Below are 19,110 nucleotides of genomic sequence, written 5' to 3' on the forward strand. Positions count from 1 at the left end.
TGGTATAGAGAGCACAGATGGAAATGGAATAATCCTATGAGTTAAATCTATTTCTGGGGGAAAAAAAAAAAATCAATAAACCTTTAAGGAACACTTTTATTCTTAGCAAGCAGGTAAATTATAGACTAGAATTTTCCAATGTTGAGAAAATGTGGTTATGTGTACTAACATTTTATTTTCTGAAATTTAAGCAAAGTCAATTCATGTTTTTTACAAGTACTTCAAGTACTAGTGTTGAGCACAGCTTAGTCACCCTCATCCTTAAATGATTACTTATATCGATCGTCTTCTCATGAAAAGAACTCTGCGACTTTACTGCAAATGGTCACACTGCTTCAAGGGTGAAAATAAATAAAAGTTAACTGCATCAGGAAGGGAGCTTTGGGACTGGGTTTGCTTCTACCCTCAGGAACCTTTATTTGTTTTCTCTGAATTCTCCCTTCTATCCTGGAAAGCAATTTAAATTCTGTGCTATTGCTGCAATTAAGAGTAAGTTCTTTTATAATATTAATTAAATGGCAGTAAACACACTTCTATGATGACAAGGTCAGTCTTCTATTCAAATAAAGCAAAAACCACACAAATAAAGAGAAGTTATGAAAGACCACATCTGATAAGTAATGTAAATCAGTTTCATTAAGTTTCATTTCCTTATGAACATTGTTGGTTTTTTTAAATTCTTTTTGCTAGTTTCCTGGATTATTTTAATATATAAGGAATTGAAAAATGGCTTTAAAAAAAAAAGACCAGGGGAAATGGAGAATATAAAATCTCATAGAGGTAAAGTATGTAACTTCTCAAGGGACCACACTGACTTAGCTTGATATTCTGATGTGTACCAAAAATACTCATCTTACTTTATATTATACCTCACAAACACATAAAGGTATTCAATGCATGTATTATTTTGCACAAAATAACAAGACACTCGGGTGTGATGGAAAATAAAGTGACACGTTCCAGTGAAAATTACCACTTCTGAGTCAGTCAGAAAATTAGTGCATAAAAAGACAGGATTTCAGAGGTTATGTGAATGATGGCAGGAAGTGCTTTGAGAGCTGAGAAAGGTACTATTAGTCCTTGTGGCGTGGAAGGCAGAGAAACACAGTAGCAGTGTGGAAACTTCAGAAAAATTGTTGTTGTTGTTTAACATTCATTTATTTTTGAGAGATAGATCGTGGGTGGGGTAGGGGTAGGGAGAGGTAGACCTAGAATCTGAAGCAGGCTCCAGGCTCTGAGCTGTCAGCACAGAGCCTGCGGGGCTCAAACCCACGAAGTGTGAGATCATGACCTGAGCTGAAGTTGGATGCTTAACTGACTGAGCCACCCAGGCACCCTGAAAAATTCTGGTTAAGCAAGACAAATACGGGACAGAAGAAATAAGATAATTGGGAATAACAGGGACATTTTTCAAACAGAGTGGCATGACTTTTTTTAATCCCCAAAGGATCCTAATTTATTTTAGAGGGGAAAATGGTAAAGAATATTGGATTGAGGGGTTCTATAAGAGATACAGAGAGGGCCAGTGGTTCATGCAAAGCTTTGAGCATGTGAGTCACAAATTCATGACCTTTTGGCAGGAAAAACTAGTTGGTCTGGTGAAAGATTAAAAAAAACAAAACAAAAAACACCTCAGTAATTACACAGTTTTTGGTTTCTAAGACATTTCACAGGTTTTACCTTATATGATCAAACAGTCCTAAAAGTTAAGGGTTATAATTCCTGATTTTTACATAGGCTCCAAACAAATGATTTGCCCAAGGTCAGTTATTAAGCTCTAGATCTTCTGCTCTTAGTCCAGAGCTCTTTTTGTAGTGTTGAAACTTAAAACAATAAGTGAAGGACCCAAGATTTCTTACCCTAGAGAGGGTTCAAACTGGGGCCTCACTTCCTTTCACCTCAGCCTTCAGCAGGGCCCTCACACTCTAGGCACCCCATGCTCAAACCACACTGGCCCCTTTCAGTTCCTCACTTTTCTGCCTCTACATGGTTTCCTGAACTATTCTACCTACCCAGAATGCTCTCTGCTCCCCTGTTATGGACTGAAATGTGTCTGCCCCCAACACTTATATATTGAAGCCCTAACCCTCAGTGTGACTACTTTTTGAGCTAAAGTTTTTAAGGAGGTAATTAAGGTCAAATGAGGTCAAAAGATTAGGCCCTAATCCAACAGGACTAGTGCCCTTATGAGACGAAGAGACATTAGAGCATGAGCTCTCCACTCCCTCTGCACACACAGAAGGCTCTGGGAGGACACAGTGAAGTGGACGTCTATGGGGAGACCTTACCAGAAACCAACCCTGCTGGCACTTTGATCTTGAACTTCCAGCCTCCAAAACTGTGAGGAAATAAATTCTGGTATTTGAGATGCCTAGTCTGTGGGATTCTGATATGGCGGCCACAGCAGACTAAGACATGCCCTCTCTTTCTGAAGTAATATAAATCCTTCAATCTCAATTTTTACTGTGATTTCAGAAAATGAGCCTTCTTCACAAGGTTAGGTGCTTGTGTTACATGCTATTACAGCACCGTGTACTTCCGTACATTTAGATAAAATGTCCATCACACCTTCTTACAAATGCTTCTTTAATTCCCTACCTCTTACAAATCTGTACACCCCATGAAGACCATCTTTGTCCCCTACACAGAGCATTGTACATTGTTATACCAGGTTCACTACGTTTTTGTTCAATGACTCTCCATATTAATAAGATGTTGTTTATAGAAAGGGGTTGTGAAAACAACCTAGGGGACTTATTTGCCATATTTGAATTATTTTGATTAAAAAAAAATCTGATGCTAATCCTTGTATGTTACGCTGACACCACAGAGAAATTGTTCCTTTGTCCCCTGATTTCCTTTAGTGCTGGCCTCTAAACTAACAGAATTTATATGTAGACATTCAAAGAATACCATGGGAAGAAGCTAAAGTCCAGAATTTTTCTGAGGCTTGCTCTAAAATGGGTAGAGGATATCAGTCCTGGTCAAATAGAAAGACAATATATATTGAACACTTGACAAAAAGAAGGTTAGCACTTCATTCTTTTTTTAGTTTTTAAATAAGAATGATCTTAAACTTTGGGGTGCCCGGGCGGCTCAGTCAGTTGAGCGTTGGACTTCAGCTCAGGTCATGATCTCACGGTCTGTGAGTTCGAGCCCCACGTCGGGCTCTGTGCTGACAGCTCAGAGCCTGGAACCTGCTTTGGATTCTGTGTCTCCCTCTCTCTCTGCCCCTCCCCTGCTTGTGCTCTGTCTCTCTCTCTCTCTCAAAAATAAACATTAAAAAAAAAGATCTTAAACTTTAAAAAACACACAGTTTAAAAAAAAAACCTAAAGATAAGGAGAAAACAACCAAAAGAACACCTACCTGTCATGTCTAAAGTTAAACACAATGATAGTTCCTGCTCACAGGGTCAGTGTAAGAATTAGATAACCTGTGGAAAGCACCCATAACCTCATTTTGTTCAAGCATCCAACAAATAGCGATTGTTATTGCTTTTATAAATAATCATTTATAACTGGTAAATAAATTCAATATGTACCAACACGCAGGGCATGAAGGTGACATTAAGATGACTATAGATGGGACCATGGAACTACATTCAATGCTCAATGTTGGAATTGTGGTGAATGAACACTTAGGAAAAAGGATCATTATACCAATATCTTGGGGAATACAGCTTGGTTATATTCAAAATCAATCCTAAAGAGAAATTTCAGCATGGATTATTAAACAAATGGTCCAGAAAATTCAATAGAGAAGTACCCAGGAGGAGCCAGAATGAGTCCCTCTTTAGAAAAACCACACTTCATTTCCCTTTGTGAAATGACTTGATGCGGGGGGAGGGGGGGGTTGTCAAACTTCAGGCTGCTTCCTGTTTTCTAAAAAGTTTTATTGGAATACATGCATTCATGCATTTATGTGCTGCCTACTGAAGTTTTTGTGCTACAAAGGCAGAGACAAGAAGCTATCTGGCTTCACAGGCAAAGTTTGCTGGCCCCTTCTCCAGAGGATAGGAAAATGCTACACGTACATTTTCCTTGTACCAAGAATGGCCTCAAAACCAAGGTCTCCTCACTGACCTAGCCTCAAGCACTCAGACTTTGACTTTGTGATTCCATCCAATTTGGTTCTATTGTCTGGGCCAAGCACACAATGGGCCCGGAATAGAGAGACAGTTTAGACCAACACAGGGAGCTGACAACTACCCTGAGATGCTCCCCAAATAGGCAAGTCCAAACCCAGCTGACCAAATGAGAAAGAGGATCCTGAGTTGGCTGGTGCACGGGAAAGGATGTTACACTGAAGGGAGCCCCAAGAATGGACTATTAGATATGGCAAATGGAGGTCCTTGGTGATCTTGACAAGCATATTTCAGTGGGGGTTCAGGGGGCTGAAAGGCTGAATGTCATGGATTCGAGAGAGAACAAGGGAGAGGAGGTTATGAAGGGGACTATGTACAAGTCTTGTGGGGCATTCTGTGACACAGTGGAGCAAAGAAACGGATGTACTCTACCTCTGTCACCTTTATATGGTCACGTATCACTGCCTGTCAGTACTGTCACCCTCAGAAGTAGAACCATGACAAAGGTAGAGCTTGGGAAATCTTCTGAATATTTTAACAATCAATTTTCCCTTTTCTCTGGATAATTCCATCAGCTTAGAAATATGCCATTGTATCTCCCATCTAAAACAAACACATTCCCTTTACCACATGTCCCCCTCCAGGACATCCATTTCAGCAAGGACCTTTGTGTTGCCAAATCCAAGAATCAGTCCTTGGACCTCACTTCTCTGGTCCCGTGGGCAGGATTTGCCAGAACTGATCACTGCTTCCATGTCCTTCACTTGCCTTCCAGTTCACCAAGCCCTCTTGTTTTTCTTTCTACCTAGCAGGCTGCTACTTCTCAGACTTCTTAGCTGATTCCTTTTTATCTCCCTTTCTTCTAAATGCTGTGGCTTGCCCAGGACTTAGTCCTCACCTTCTTTTCATCAGTGTCTACATTTCTTCTCTTAATAACTTCATTCCAACCCTTAACTTTAAAGGCGTTTTATGTTAAACACTAGAATGTATGACTTAAATTCCAAACACTCCCCTGAATTTCAGACTTGTAGATCTACCTACCACTTGGTAACTTGAGCTTAAGTTACCATGTCCAAACCTGAACTCTAGATTCTAACCATCATCACCTCCAACAAATATGCATGAAAAACCTTTTCCCTCACTCTTCCCCATCCCAACAAATGGTCACTACCCAGTTGCTCTGACCCAAAGGAAAATTTGACCTTTCTCCTCTCATATTCACATCCACTCTGTCAGAAAATTTTGTGAGCTACAATAAATATCCTTGAAGATATGCCTTCATGTGAACTAGGGGATATGTCTACAGCATAAATTCCTTGAAGAAAGCCTGCACTCTTAAGATTCCCAAATTTAACTATCTCATTTTATTCAATTTACTAATAATAGTCTTATGTTTGTCCTGATCAACAGGACACTAGCTGCATAAATTATTCTGCCATATTTCATAGATCCTAAGATGTTAATTTTTCCTCACATTAACATGTCTGAAATCCAGGCTCGGCATTTTACAATTGCTTTTGGCTCAGTATACTCATGGTAAAGCCGGCATTACCAGACTTGGAATTAGCTGTTCATACTGATGGTACTTCCAATGGCTTATGGGCATTGGTGATGTCATATGTGTTAATTGTCATTTAAAATGTCTTTAAAAAGTTATGGTATGACTTGGCCCTGAAAGAAAAATTATCGCAGAGAAAGGTGCAAATACACGCAGGGCATGTATTTGATATTAGTGAAACAAATATCTGTATTAATATCAAACACCTGCAATTCAATATTTTCCTACAAAGCAACAACCAGTCTTCTCATGGGACCCGCAGTAGGAAGACATCCATATGAAGATAAATCTGTGTTAGCTTTTGTTATTAAGATATATGCAAAAATAAAAAAATGCCTATCATAAGCCAAGCAGCACAACTGATGGCCGGAAGAATTGCAGATGTTCTCTGAAAACACACATTTAAAAAATAAATAAAAGGCTGGTATGATTAATTCATGACTCAGGAAGGTACTGCATCATAGTTTAGCAATGTTTTCCATTTCAGTGCATAAATAACAGGGTGACATATAATTTATGGCATCCTGTATTCAATTAAGTAATATATATGTACGATGGAATGCCTTGCAGCTAAGAAAGTGGATAAAATAGAGGTAGATCCATATGTACTAATGTGGAAGAATCTCTAAGACAAATAGTGAATACAAAAACAAGAATACAAACCAGAGTGTTCATAGTATGGCTGCCATTTATGTAGAAATGAGAGAGAAACAAACAAGGGGAGAGGGAGAGGGGGAGAGGGGGAGAGAGGGAGAGAGAGAGAGAGAGAGAGAGAGAGAGAGAAGGTACAGCTGAGGAGCCAAACAAACTTCATCTATGGGAAACTTAACACATCAACAGCTGGCATTGTAAATCAGGCAAGAAAAGACAGACCACTCAATAAATAGTAATGGAATAACTTGTCATCCATATGGAGAAAAATAAAATGGAGTCCTTCACAAAAAGTTCACTTCCAAATGGATTTCATTTAAATGGAAAAGCACAAGTATGACCTTGGAGTAAGGAAGAATTTCTTTAAAACACATAAAAGCCACAAAACATACTGAAAAAATAATTTAATTACATTAAAAATAAGTACTTCTGTTTTCTAAAAGATACCAGTAAGTGGGGTGCCTGGGTGGCTCAGTCAGTTGAGAGTCTGACTCTTGGTTTTGGCTCAGGTCATGATCTCACAGTTCATGGGAACGAGCTCCATGTAATCAGTGCTGAGCCTGCTTGGGATTCTTTCTCCCTCTCTCTCTGCCCCTCTCACACTGCTTCCTGCCTCAAGATAAATAAACTTAAAAATAAATAAATAAATAAATAAATAAATAAAACCAGTAAGAGTGTGAAAAAGCAAAACACAGACACAAAAGCAAGACACAGATTGGAACACTATTTGTAATACTTTATCTGACAAAGAATTGTGTCACAGAATGGAAACTTACTTATGAAACAAATGTACCTCTGACAAAGAATTTATATCTAGAACATATAAAGACTCTAAAAAAATTAAAAAGACAAATCAATTTTTTTAATGGCAAAAGATTTGCAAAGATACTTCCAAAAAGGATTTCTAATAGCCAATAAATATAAAAAGGTACTCAATGTAATCTATCTCAGAGAAATAAAAATTAAAACCACAAGGAGATAAGACTACATATATCAGAATGGGTAAAATTAACAAGACACTACCAGTGTTAGCAAGGATAAGAAGCAAATAGAATTTTCATACATTGCTGGTGGGAGAATAAACTGGTATAAGCATTTTGGAACACCATTTGGCAGTATCTAGTAAAGCAAAAACACATCTAACTCTTAGGTAAATACCAAAGAAAAGTGGTACAAATGTTCACCCTAAGATGTGTATAAGGATGTGCACAGCAGCTTTATCTATAATAGTCAAAAGTCAGAAACAACCCAGATGTCCATCTATAGTAAAACAACCCCATATTTGGGGGCAGGAGGTAAAAAGGAGGAGAGAATAAAGAATTAAGTACATGCCACATGGTTACTTGACTCTGGGGAGGGAAGGGGAATCAACAGAGAAGGGTACACACAGGGTTTCAACTGTACTCGTCATGTTCTGACCCCAGTTGTACTGTCATGTTCTAATCTTCACTGGGCATTATGTGCACAGATTTTCATTCTAATTCTCTTTAAACTCTATGTGTGTGTGAGAACGTGTGTAAAAATCTTTGAGTTTTGGCAAAACTTGCACAAAGAATTACCTCTAGTTTTGGATTATCAAAAGTATGTTATGATTAATAGCATTGTATGAAAGCAGATTAAACACTTAAAGCTCTCTGTAGCAGGCTAGGGGTGAGGTAGATGGAATATTTTCCTATTTTTTTTTTTTCTGTTCTCCCAAGAGGAATTTTGAGAAGATATCTTACACATAGCTAAGGCTCAACAAATGCATTTTGAATTGGATTAATATTCTTTAACATCTTTCATCTCTCTCCATTTATGAGTGTTTTAAGTCTTCTAAAATGCAACCAAAGTGCAAATATAGGTTTGTGATCAAAACATTTTGAAAATTTTTGAAGATTTTGAAAATCCTTGCAATCTTAGCAATTTGAAGTTTTTTGCTCTCACCATATCTATGGGAAGAGAGAGGCAAGAGGTGATAAATTTGGAAGGTAATCATTTTGGTGTTCTAATTTCTGTTCTGTTCTATCATTTATAAGTTATTTAGCAAGACATCTCCCTTTCTGTATCTCTATTCCATCTTCTACCAAATGGAGATAGTAATAGTTAATCCATAGGGCTCTTGTGAGGTGTAAGTATCATAGTATCTATAAAATTATGAGGCACATTGTGTAGCATAAGGTTAGTCTTAATAAATATTGTATTCTTCCTCATTTCTGACCACTTGGGAGTGAGAATTGTGGACTATTAAAATATTTTCTATTTTCTCCTCTATTTTTTTTAACAAAACAAAACCCAGGGGAAAAATGTAAATATAAATGTTTACAGACTATAGGAAGACATTTTAAGAGTGTTAAGTTCTACTCACAGACTAAGCTCAAGTATAAATGCCCTGAATTCTAGCTTTTGAGTCTATTCCAATTCCTTCTATCACTCCCTTTAAAATAAAGTGAAGTAGGAGTAATTTAAATCTTTTTTTTTAAACAATGTGTGCCAAGTGACCATAACCAAGGTATGCAATTAAACTCACAGTTAATTTATATACAGCTAAAGCAGTTTCTTGTCTTTCCAAACCCTGCTCAATGTAGAAGGAAGCAAAAGAAACCATTCTGAATTTGTGTTACACTTATTCTGTTATTTAAAGTAAAAAATACAAAGCAAAAAAAAATTACTTCTAGTTTTGTAAAAAGAAACACACAATGTATGTTTCAATGACAAACACATGTAGGCAGGCAGAGGTATGAATATGTACCACTAGAAGAATCTAAGAAAAGCTGACAACAGGAATTGTGGAAGGAGGAAAACTGTGGAACTCTGGATCAGAATGATAGTGGGAAGGAAGCTTCTTTATCTTTGTTTACCTTTCGTACTGAGTTTGTTACCAGATGTTTTTCCCTCCCCCAATCTCACCTTTAAAATCCCAGAAAAATACCCTTGTGCACTGTTGGAGGGAATGTAAAGTGGTACAGTCACCATGGAAACAGTATGGAGATTCCCAGAAACATTAAAAATTGAAATACCATACGATCCACTGATTCCACTTCTGAGTACTTATCCAAAAAAAAAATGAAAACATGAACTCAAAAAGATATATGTACCTCTGTGCTTTCTGCACATTATTTATAACAGCCAAGACACAAAAACAACCTAAGTATCCACTGATGGATGAATAAAGATGTGGTATACATATACAACGGAGTATTACCCAGCCATGAAAAAAAGAAGGAATCCAGCCTTGCAACAACATGGATGGAACTTGAGGACATCATGCTAAGTGAAATAAGTCAGACTACTGGATGATCTCACTTATGCTTGGAACCTAAAACAAAAATGAAAACACACACAAAACGAGCTCATAGATACAGAGAACAGATTGGTGGTTGCCAGAGGCAGGGGGTAGAAGAAATGGGTGAAGGGGATCAAAATGTACAAACTTCCAGATACATAGTAAGTAAGTCCTGGGGAGGTAACTTACAGCATGGCGACTACAGTTAATAATACCATATCGCGAACATTTGAAAGTTCCTAAAAGAGTAAATCTTTCAAGTTCTCATCATAAGAAAAAGTATTTTGTAACTATGTATGGTGATGGAAGTTAACTAGACTTATTGTGGTGATCAATTTGCAATATATGCAAGTATTGGGTCATTATGTTCTATATCTGATAGTTATACCTGAATTAAAAAAAAAATTGGGGGGTGACACCTGGATGGCTCAGTCAGTTGAGCGTCCGATTTCAGTTCAGATCATGATCTCATGGTTTGTGAGTTTGAGCCCCTCATCGGGCTTTGCACTCACAGCTCAGAGCCTGGAGCCTGCTTCAGATTCTGTGTCTCCCTCTCTCTCTGCCCTCCCCTGCTCTCTCTCTCTCTCTAAAATAAATAAACATTTTTAAAAATTTAAAAATTATTTTTAAAAATTCCTTTAAAAAAAAATAAAATCCCAGAAATAGATTGGCAAGTTGGCATGTGAAAACTGATATTCCTAAATTTGGAAGTATTGTAACTGAATATGTGTATATGTGTGTTATATAACACATGTGTGCATTGTGTGATTATGTGTTATGTAATGCATAATATATAACATATTATAAAACCTGGAGTGATTATGTCAAATATAATTGGGAGCAAAAAAGCAGTTAGCTCAGAGAAAGGAAGGAAATAGACACAAAGGTTGACTGATAACAGAACAATATGGGAAAGATCTGAGTAGCCCCGTCTGTTATTTCCACACTAACCACTGTGATTGAGCCACACCACATTTCTTCACAGCACTGACCTCTACCTATCAGTACACGTTCATTTCATGGGTTTTATTAGGGACTCCTGCCCTAGACACTGAGTTCCTTGAGAGCAAAACTGTGGCTTTTGCTCAGCACTATATCCCTAGACCCAACCCCACGACAGAGAGGCTAAGAGCACAGGGGTTCTTATTTCATGTCTTTGAGCCTCGGTTTCCTTATCTCTAAAATGACACCATAAGCTCCTACACACAGGGTTGTTTCAGCACAATGGAGGCAGCAAGCACTATGGCTGACACTTAGGAGAGCTTCATAATGCCAGGGGACAGTGACAGTGTCAGACCAATGACTGTATTTCATCAAAGAAAACCAGGACTTTCCTGAAAAGCAGAACCTTCCTAGATTGGGAAAGTAAGATGGGCCAAGGGCATCTGGTTGGGAAACACTCTTTAAAGAATTCCCTTGGTTGTACATTTTCAAACTGCTCAGTGCAGGACCATATAAGGCAACAGGGAAATGGAATCCTAGTAAGACAACTGGGACAGGTGTGGCAGGTGTCTGGCAGGAACAACGCTGCAGCGGTTAGAAGTGATGGACTGGAGGGGCACCTGGGTGGCTCAGTCAGTTAAGCGTCCGACGTTGGCTCAGGTCATGATCTCACGGTCTGTGGGTTCAAGCCCCGTGTCGGGCTCTGTGCTGACAGCTCAGAGCCTGGACCCTGCTTCGGATTCTGTGTCTCCCTCTCTGCCCCTCGCCAACTCACATGCACACTATACTCCTCAGAAATAAAAATTAATCATCAAAAAAATTGTTGAAAGAACGAAAGAATGAAAGAATGAAAGAAGTGATGGACTGGATATACACACAGTAACCTGGACAGAAATGAAAAACAATGTGCCTTGGGAAAATGTTAAGAAACACAATGAGATCTGTAGAACAAAACCATTTACATAAACGAAAATGCCAGGCATACAAAGTAATGAGAAATACTTAAAAACACATACAAACCAAAAGAATATTCATTCAATACATGATAATGATTTCCAATGGGGGAGAAGGAGATGAGATGAGACTGGGGAATGAAGATGGAAGGGAATCAAGAAACCAAGAGAAAGACCTCAGCGCCCATGATGGGAAGGTGCCCTGAACTGAGAGGTAGAATTATTAACTGGCTGCACCACACTCCAAGGGTAGAAATGAAGATGACCACAAGAAGCATCCCCTGTGATAATGATGCAGTGGAAGGGGCTGTCCACTGGTATGAGTAGACTGATGAGAACAAGCTGATCATCACAAGCTGCAATCAATGCAAATAAGCTGGATCTCGGAAAACCAACCAAAATTTGAAGATACTTAGACGGGGCCATTAATGCGAAACTTGTTAAGTTATGCAAATGAGAATTTAATACTGTTTGTAACCAGTGTAGTGAATAAATATCTCAAATAGGATCGCAAAAGAGCACATTAAAAGTGTGGACGAGGAGCACCTGGGTGGCTCAGTCAGTTGAACATGTTGAACTCTTGGTTTCGGCTCAGGCCTGATCTCATGGTTCAGGAGATCGAACCCTGTGTCCAGCTCTGTGCTGACAGCACAGAGCCTGCTTGGAATTCTTGCTCTCAAAAATAAATAAACATTAAAAAAAAAATTAAATTGTTGGGACGCCTGGGTGGCTCAGTCAATTGAGCGACCAACTTCGGCTCAGGTCACTATCTCATGGTCCATGAGTTCGAACCCCTGTGTCATGCTCTGTGACACAGAGCCTGGAGCTCAGAGCCTGGAGCCTGCATCAGATTCTGTGACTCTGTCTCTCTCTGCCTATCCCCCGCTTGCTCGCTCGCCCCTCCTTCTCTCAAAAATAAATAAACATTACAAAAATTAAAGTGTAGACAAAACCCAAGTTAACGATCACTAATTGCTGCTGTAACTAGTTGTCAAATCTGTTCAGATTCTTTCATCTATAGAGGCTACAGAATGAAGAGAAAAGATGGGAAGATATAAGATGTATAAGCATAAATAAAGGCAGTGAATAAAGGGAATTATTTTCATGGGAACTGTTATGATTATAGGTTACATTATATGGGTGATATGAAGATTTTACAAGGTGATAAAAGGAAAAGAAAGACATGTCTACGAAATTTATGTCCTTAAGCTCCCTACGCAGTGAACCAGAAATCAAGGAGTGGACCATTTGGCAGCAGGAGTTTTGTAAATGTGAGCTCTAATGAGAATGTCATACTGACAGATTTCCAGAAGATGTGAACGGGGAGAGTGTTTTATGTGAAGTGACTGAAAATGCTCTGCACTGTTCAGATTGTATTCTGTGCATCTGAGGCTGGAATTGACCAAAAGCAGACTGCCTCTCTAGTTGAGCTCAAGCGCACAAATTTATTTAGGGGCACTCTGAATGCAGAAGTAGGAGTTAACTGAATATGAGGAATTCATCAACCTCCACATGAGCGAAGGTCAGTCGATCTTGGAGTACAGCTGAAAAAAAGTCCAATCTACTGGTAGCTTACACATCTGTGGCAGTCAGCCTGGGACCTCGTCAAAGGGGCTGGGTGAGCTGACTCTTAACCATCAGACCCGACCCTTCCTGTGACACTGCTTCTCAGCCCTGCTATTATGCAGTGCTGCCTCCAGTGAGATGAGATGGCACTGAGAGAAACTGGAAAGTGAAAGGCTGAGAGCCATGACCATACAAGAGGATTCCAGAGTTCATGGCTGTGCGTATTTTGCTACAGACGATGGTCAAATCACCTGTACACTTAGAATCACTGACAAAATAAAGCCTGTGTCTGTTTGTACGTTCATATAGCTGCACCTGCCTGGAGCTACCAAAGAGAGTGAAGTTTGATAAAACATGTTAAAATCAGCGAAACTCAGCTTTTTTAGATGTAATGTTCAGTATCCGGTACTGAACCTGACAGTCATATAATTTTTGCTTCTTGTCTGGTAAAGTGAAAATTTAGAAACTGTTCATGTAAATGTTCTTTATTTAAATATTACAATTTCAGATTTTATCTTAAATTCTAATTGACACATAATCAGCTGTGGTCTGAAGCATTCTACAGCTTTTAGCTTCTCTTTAATTACCTACAAATACTCAGAAGATATTAAAGGGATGCTGAAATTTTTTTTTTTTTTTAAGTAGGCTTCAGGGGACACCTAGGTGGTTCAGTTGGTTGAGTGTCTGACTTGATTTCCGCTGAGGTCATGATCTCATGGTTGGTGAGATCGAGCCCTGCACTGGGCTCTGTGCTGACAGTGTGGAACCTGCGTGGGATTCTCTCTCTGCCCCTCCCCTGGTCACATTCTCCCTCTGTAAATATATAAACAATCAAACACTTAAGAAATAAATAAGTACAGTAGGCTTCAGGTGCAGCATGGAGCCCAATGATGGGCTTCAACTCACGACCCCGAGATCAAGACCTGAGCTGAGATTGAGAATTGGACACTCAACCACCTGAGCTACCCAGGCACCCCTGAAAAATCTTTTGGTAACATGAATGATTTTACTCTCTAATTTAAGCCTGTTACAAAAGGTTTATGTATTCATGTTTAGTATTTTGTTTAATAATATGAACCTTATAGAAAAAAAATATTTTTTTAATTTCTACCCACTGGCAGCCTGGTATTTTTTTATCGGCAATCTCTACTCACTGGTTACATACTACTAGCTGATTATAAATGTTCCAATAAAATACTTTCCTGTTTATTACAATCTTAGACCTAAAAGGATTTTAATAATGGATCCAATTATTATCAAAGGCCAGAAGACATATGACAAACTGTACAAATACATTCATACATAGGTATTACCTATGAAAATTGGTAAAAATGAAGGGTCAGTTAATTATAAAACATGTAAAGAAGCATCATATTGCAAATATAATGAAATTCAGAAGTTGGTATTAGAGTCACTGTCTCAGTACATGGCAGCTACCAAATTGTACTAGGCATGAGAAGGAATGATTAATATTTGAATGTTATATCATGGCCCCTGAAAGTGATAACAACACCCTGCCCTTGGGATGACACTGAGCTTTCAAAGATATAAATATTTCTACCTGGTGCCAGTTTACAATCCCTGGAGCAAATAAAGCATTCAAGACTGCTAGACATACGCTTAATTCTTTCACAAGGTTTGAGATGGTGATACTCTTGAAAGTAGTTAAGAAATCCCTGGAGAGTTTGTTTAAATGCAGAGTCTCTGATCCTGGCTCCACAGATTTAGATTATTTGGATCTGGGCTGGAGCTCAATACAAATAAATTTGTTGTTCAACACTGAATATTCTATACACATAAGGGAATATCATACCTGGGAATAGAGATCGACTAGGGGGTGATATCACTTAATAAATGACCCCAACATATATTTGCTCATTCAAAGAAATCAAAATACCTCTTTGATCGAAGACTGCCTTAATCAGTTAATCTACTCATGTAAAGAACATGAAAAAAAAAAATGGATTTCAGCCACAGTAGATAAGACCAAAACATCAGATAACTGATATGGAGGTTGAGCCCACAATTATTCTGTGAAGCCAGTGACAAGACAGAACCCTCACAAAACCAAGTAACGTAAAAAGGGCAGCAAAAGTTAGTCATCCCTGATGAAGTAATCCCAGTGAACCAGAAGTCATTGAGACTAAGCCAATACTCCAGCCAATACTTCACTTATTAATGCAACCACCATGAAAAGACAGTGCATGATAATTACCAGACTAGATTATATAACATCTGTGTAGAGTACAAATGCCTAAATCCATGTTTTATTGAACATTATTTGTATTATGCTCATTTCTGAATTATAGGTGATTTTTTTTCTGCCTACACCATTAATTAGAAAAATTCTAGTTGATATAAATATACCAACCAAATATAAATAATGTTGACACATCAAATGATATCAATTATTTCCTTCAATTCTTACCCTATTGCTTATAAAGCAGATTTTTAAAAATTCTTGACTCTGAGGCCCAAGGCATGATCAAATATGTAAGCTGGCAGAGTGGAAGAGAACTACTTGGCATGGCTTTTGTCACCAAGAGTCTTAAATATGAGCAGGCATCAGAATTACCATTCTGATTTACTCAATGAAAATCTCTGGGGATGGGAGTCAACACATATATTTTAAAAAATACTTGGGTAATTCAAATACAAAAAGTTGAAGACTGCCAATAGAGGGGATTATTGCGACAACAGGCTAGACTATAAAATCAGATTTAAAAGGTGGTCTAACTCTAGATTATAGGATTCCGGGACTCTAAACAATTTGCTAAATCACAGAACTAATTACGCTAGAAAACTACAGACCAATACCTTTTAGGAGCATTGACATACATTCTTAACAAAATACTTGCAAACTGAATACAAGATATAATACTAATTATTCACCATAACCAAGTAGGATTTAGTCCAGGAATGCAAGGTTGTTTTAAAACCAAAAAATGAATACACTATAATTATAGAATGAAGAACAAGATCACAATCATGTCAAGACATATAGAAAAATCATTCAACAAAATCCAACATCCATTCGTGACAAAAATTCTCAACAAACTCAGAATAGAAGAATTAGATCTTACAGTGGGAAACTACTTCGGGATAACAGGAAGACAGTGCTTCCAGATTAGTAAAAATGTTTCAACAAACATTAAAAATTGCTTCTTCCTATCCTAAAGTTACATAATATAAAAAAATAAAAAAATAAAATTATATAAATAAAAATGTAAAATAGATTAAAAGTTCATTAATATTAAAATGCCAGAGACATAAGGAGCAGATCATTTTTTAAATTGTCCCAATTCTTTCAAGTTTGCTAGGGAGACTACAGTTCATGAAGTTCATTATCTAGATTCTTAATAGTCTTTCAAAGGCATCAAGAGGGTGTCAAAAGACCATTTAGGTATTTATTCTATGGCCTTCTATTTCCCTACTTCTTGCATCCAGATGGCATAGTAGAGAACTTGGTAAGCTTACAATTACTTAGTAGAGAACAGAATGGCTAGACTATAGTAAAAGCGTTATGTTTCCTCTCTATTCCTAAAGATCTCCATATGCTACCCACACTCAATCTCCCCCACCCATCAATTATCCCTTCGTATCACTCACTCTAAGAGGAAGGAGACAAGTGAGAGGGTCTTTATAGAACATACTCAACCCACACAAATGGCCTTAGCCTTTCCAGGCATGTCCTTTTGCAAGGGCCTCAGCCAGTAGAGTGTGGCTCACCAGCAGATCTTACAGCCATGCTGTTTAAAGCTACTACTCTCAAGTTCTAACCCTCCCATTGTGAACTTTATTTTCAACATTTCCTGTGAGGGAAGAGGGCCTTCCACTCCCAATCCTTAGTAATCCCAAGACTTCAGGAAAATGAAAATAAGAAGCAGCAGCTCTTCCTTCTCCAAATTTCAAAACCATTACCACTTTGACCTTGGAGAACTACTGCCAAGACGAGACATTACACTGAGGAATGCCTCTGAGGAAACTCAGAAAAATATTGAGGAAATCAGTATTTGGTTAATCTTGATTAAAGGAAGACAAACAGCCTTGCTCATTGCTCATCTACATTGGTAACTGTGGCTGCTGCTTCTGTGCCACAATGGTGGAATCAAGTAGTTGTGACAGAAACCAAATGGCCCACAAAGCCTCATATATTTACCATCCGGTCCTTTAAAGAAATGTTTGCCAACACCTAATCTTGATAATCAGGAGAAAGGAGTCATTTATGATGTTGCTGGCGGCCCTTTCAAACTATATGCTAGAAGTTTCACACAAGAATAAACAATGATAACTTGTCTACCAAAGTACCCCAAAACAGGAGTTGGTTTGTACCTCAGTTCCAATGAATGTAGGACGAATATAGAGACTAGCAGTTGTTGAATAGGGGACCCATTCTTGATCCAGTTTCACAAGCTGTTGAATGCACTCTAAAAGTTCTTCCTTGTCAAATACCTGAAGGAACGTAAAGCATAATGAATAATGGGATTGTCTTCCACTGGAGCAATAAGAAATGATCCTCACGAAAGCTTTAGACTGTTTAAAAAAAAAAAAAAAAAAAAAAAAAGCAGTAATAATAAAACCAGACAAGAATTTTTTTTCTGTGTTTTTTTTTTCCACCAAAATTGTGATGGCATGATGGATTATCCATATGGAGGAGATAAAATGTTGGATCCCTACCTCTTACTGTAGCTAATATCAACTAGAGTTGGATTATATACTTAAATACGATAAGACATTAAGACTTTTATGGAGTAAACATTTTAAAATACCTGTGTCTCCTAAAGGTAGACAAGAATTCCTAAATCAGAGACATAAAGCACAAATCATAAAGGAAAAAAATGGGTAAAATTTGGCTATTTAAAACTTAATGATTTCTGTTCTTTAGAAGATGTAAGAAGCAACAAATTGGGTAAAGTTATTCATAACACATAACTAACCAAGGATCATAACTTGAATATGTTAAGATATTCTGAAAATCAGTAAGAAAGACACAGATGACCCAACAGGAAAATGGGCAAAGGCAAAGGGCAGTTTATTTCTAAGGAGAAAAAGGTTTTCATGTACTAGATAGGTGACAGTATGTAAAATAAGTAATTTCTACTCGCTCAACAGGACAGAGAAACATACTGTCAGAGATGTATGTGATGGGTCATCCAAGACTGAAATGAGTCAGAAACACGCATGTGAACAAAACTCATGACATCAAGAACTGGCTATTTAAATGGGAACTTAGAACCAGGAATCATAGCACAGTATTATAGAAATCAGGATTGTCCATCATATAGGACATAGCATCACCCTGCATCACCTGTAGGCATCTCTGGTACTGTTGTCTAGCGATAAGATTTAGTGGAAAGAGAACTTGACCAGGAATTAAATAGACTTGCACCCAGTTTCTTGCCATGTCCCTTTACTCTGTGACTTACGGCAAGTCATTTAACCTCTTAGGGCTCGAATTTTCTTCTAGTACAAAGGTGCTACTAAAATGTACAACATACACCTTCTTGGAAATGGCTTACTGTTATGATTCAACAGGCAAAGAATGTAAAACCATCAGACACAGTTTGTGGTAGAGCTGAGGTCCAAGAGATGTTACGTCCCTTTCCTCCTGTCCCCACTTTAAAGTATTTCCTGGTAATTTGTAATGGCACAAGAATTAAACAAGTTCAAAGAATTCACTGTAATTTCCCTTCTGGTACTATATTATGGCCTCTGAAGGAGGTAGGTGAAGCATGGGTTACAAAAGTAGGAAGGAAAAGGAAGAACCTGGCTAAAAAGGAGTAGTTACTTGGGCTTCTTCAAAAGTACAGCTTGGGCTAGGTTCCTGAAAGTTAGATACACAGAATATGTAAAAGAAGAAAACAACTTCTTCAGCTCAGAAAGGCAGCCTGGTCACGTCTCAGGCAAGGGAAGTAATCTAAGACACCTCCTACCTTGATATGAGCCTTATAATCTAAATCCAACCCACTGTATAATGAATTCTGCTCTTTAACAAACAATGTTCTAGACAGGAACCAATGGCTATGACAAACCATTTTGATATCATTTAAAAAAAATAATAAAGCTTGGGGTAAAATATCAAAATAAGTC

General features: G+C 38.0%; 1 protein-coding gene across 3 annotated transcripts in view; it reads right to left on the reverse strand.

The window, feature by feature from the left end:
* Positions 1–19,110, reverse strand: part of BCAT1 (branched chain amino acid transaminase 1) — a 99,929-nt gene that overhangs the window by 28,243 nt on the left and 52,576 nt on the right. For all 3 annotated transcript variants that reach the window (XM_049625190.1, XM_049625191.1, XM_049625189.1), the window contains exon 5: positions 17,353–17,472. In XM_049625190.1, coding sequence (XP_049481147.1) covers positions 17,353–17,472 — 120 coding nt within the window. The remainder of the gene's footprint in view (positions 1–17,352; positions 17,473–19,110) is intronic.

This window comes from Panthera uncia, chromosome B4 (genome assembly GCF_023721935.1).
Source record: "Panthera uncia isolate 11264 chromosome B4, Puncia_PCG_1.0, whole genome shotgun sequence".
Classification (NCBI taxonomy): Eukaryota; Metazoa; Chordata; class Mammalia; order Carnivora; family Felidae; genus Panthera; species Panthera uncia.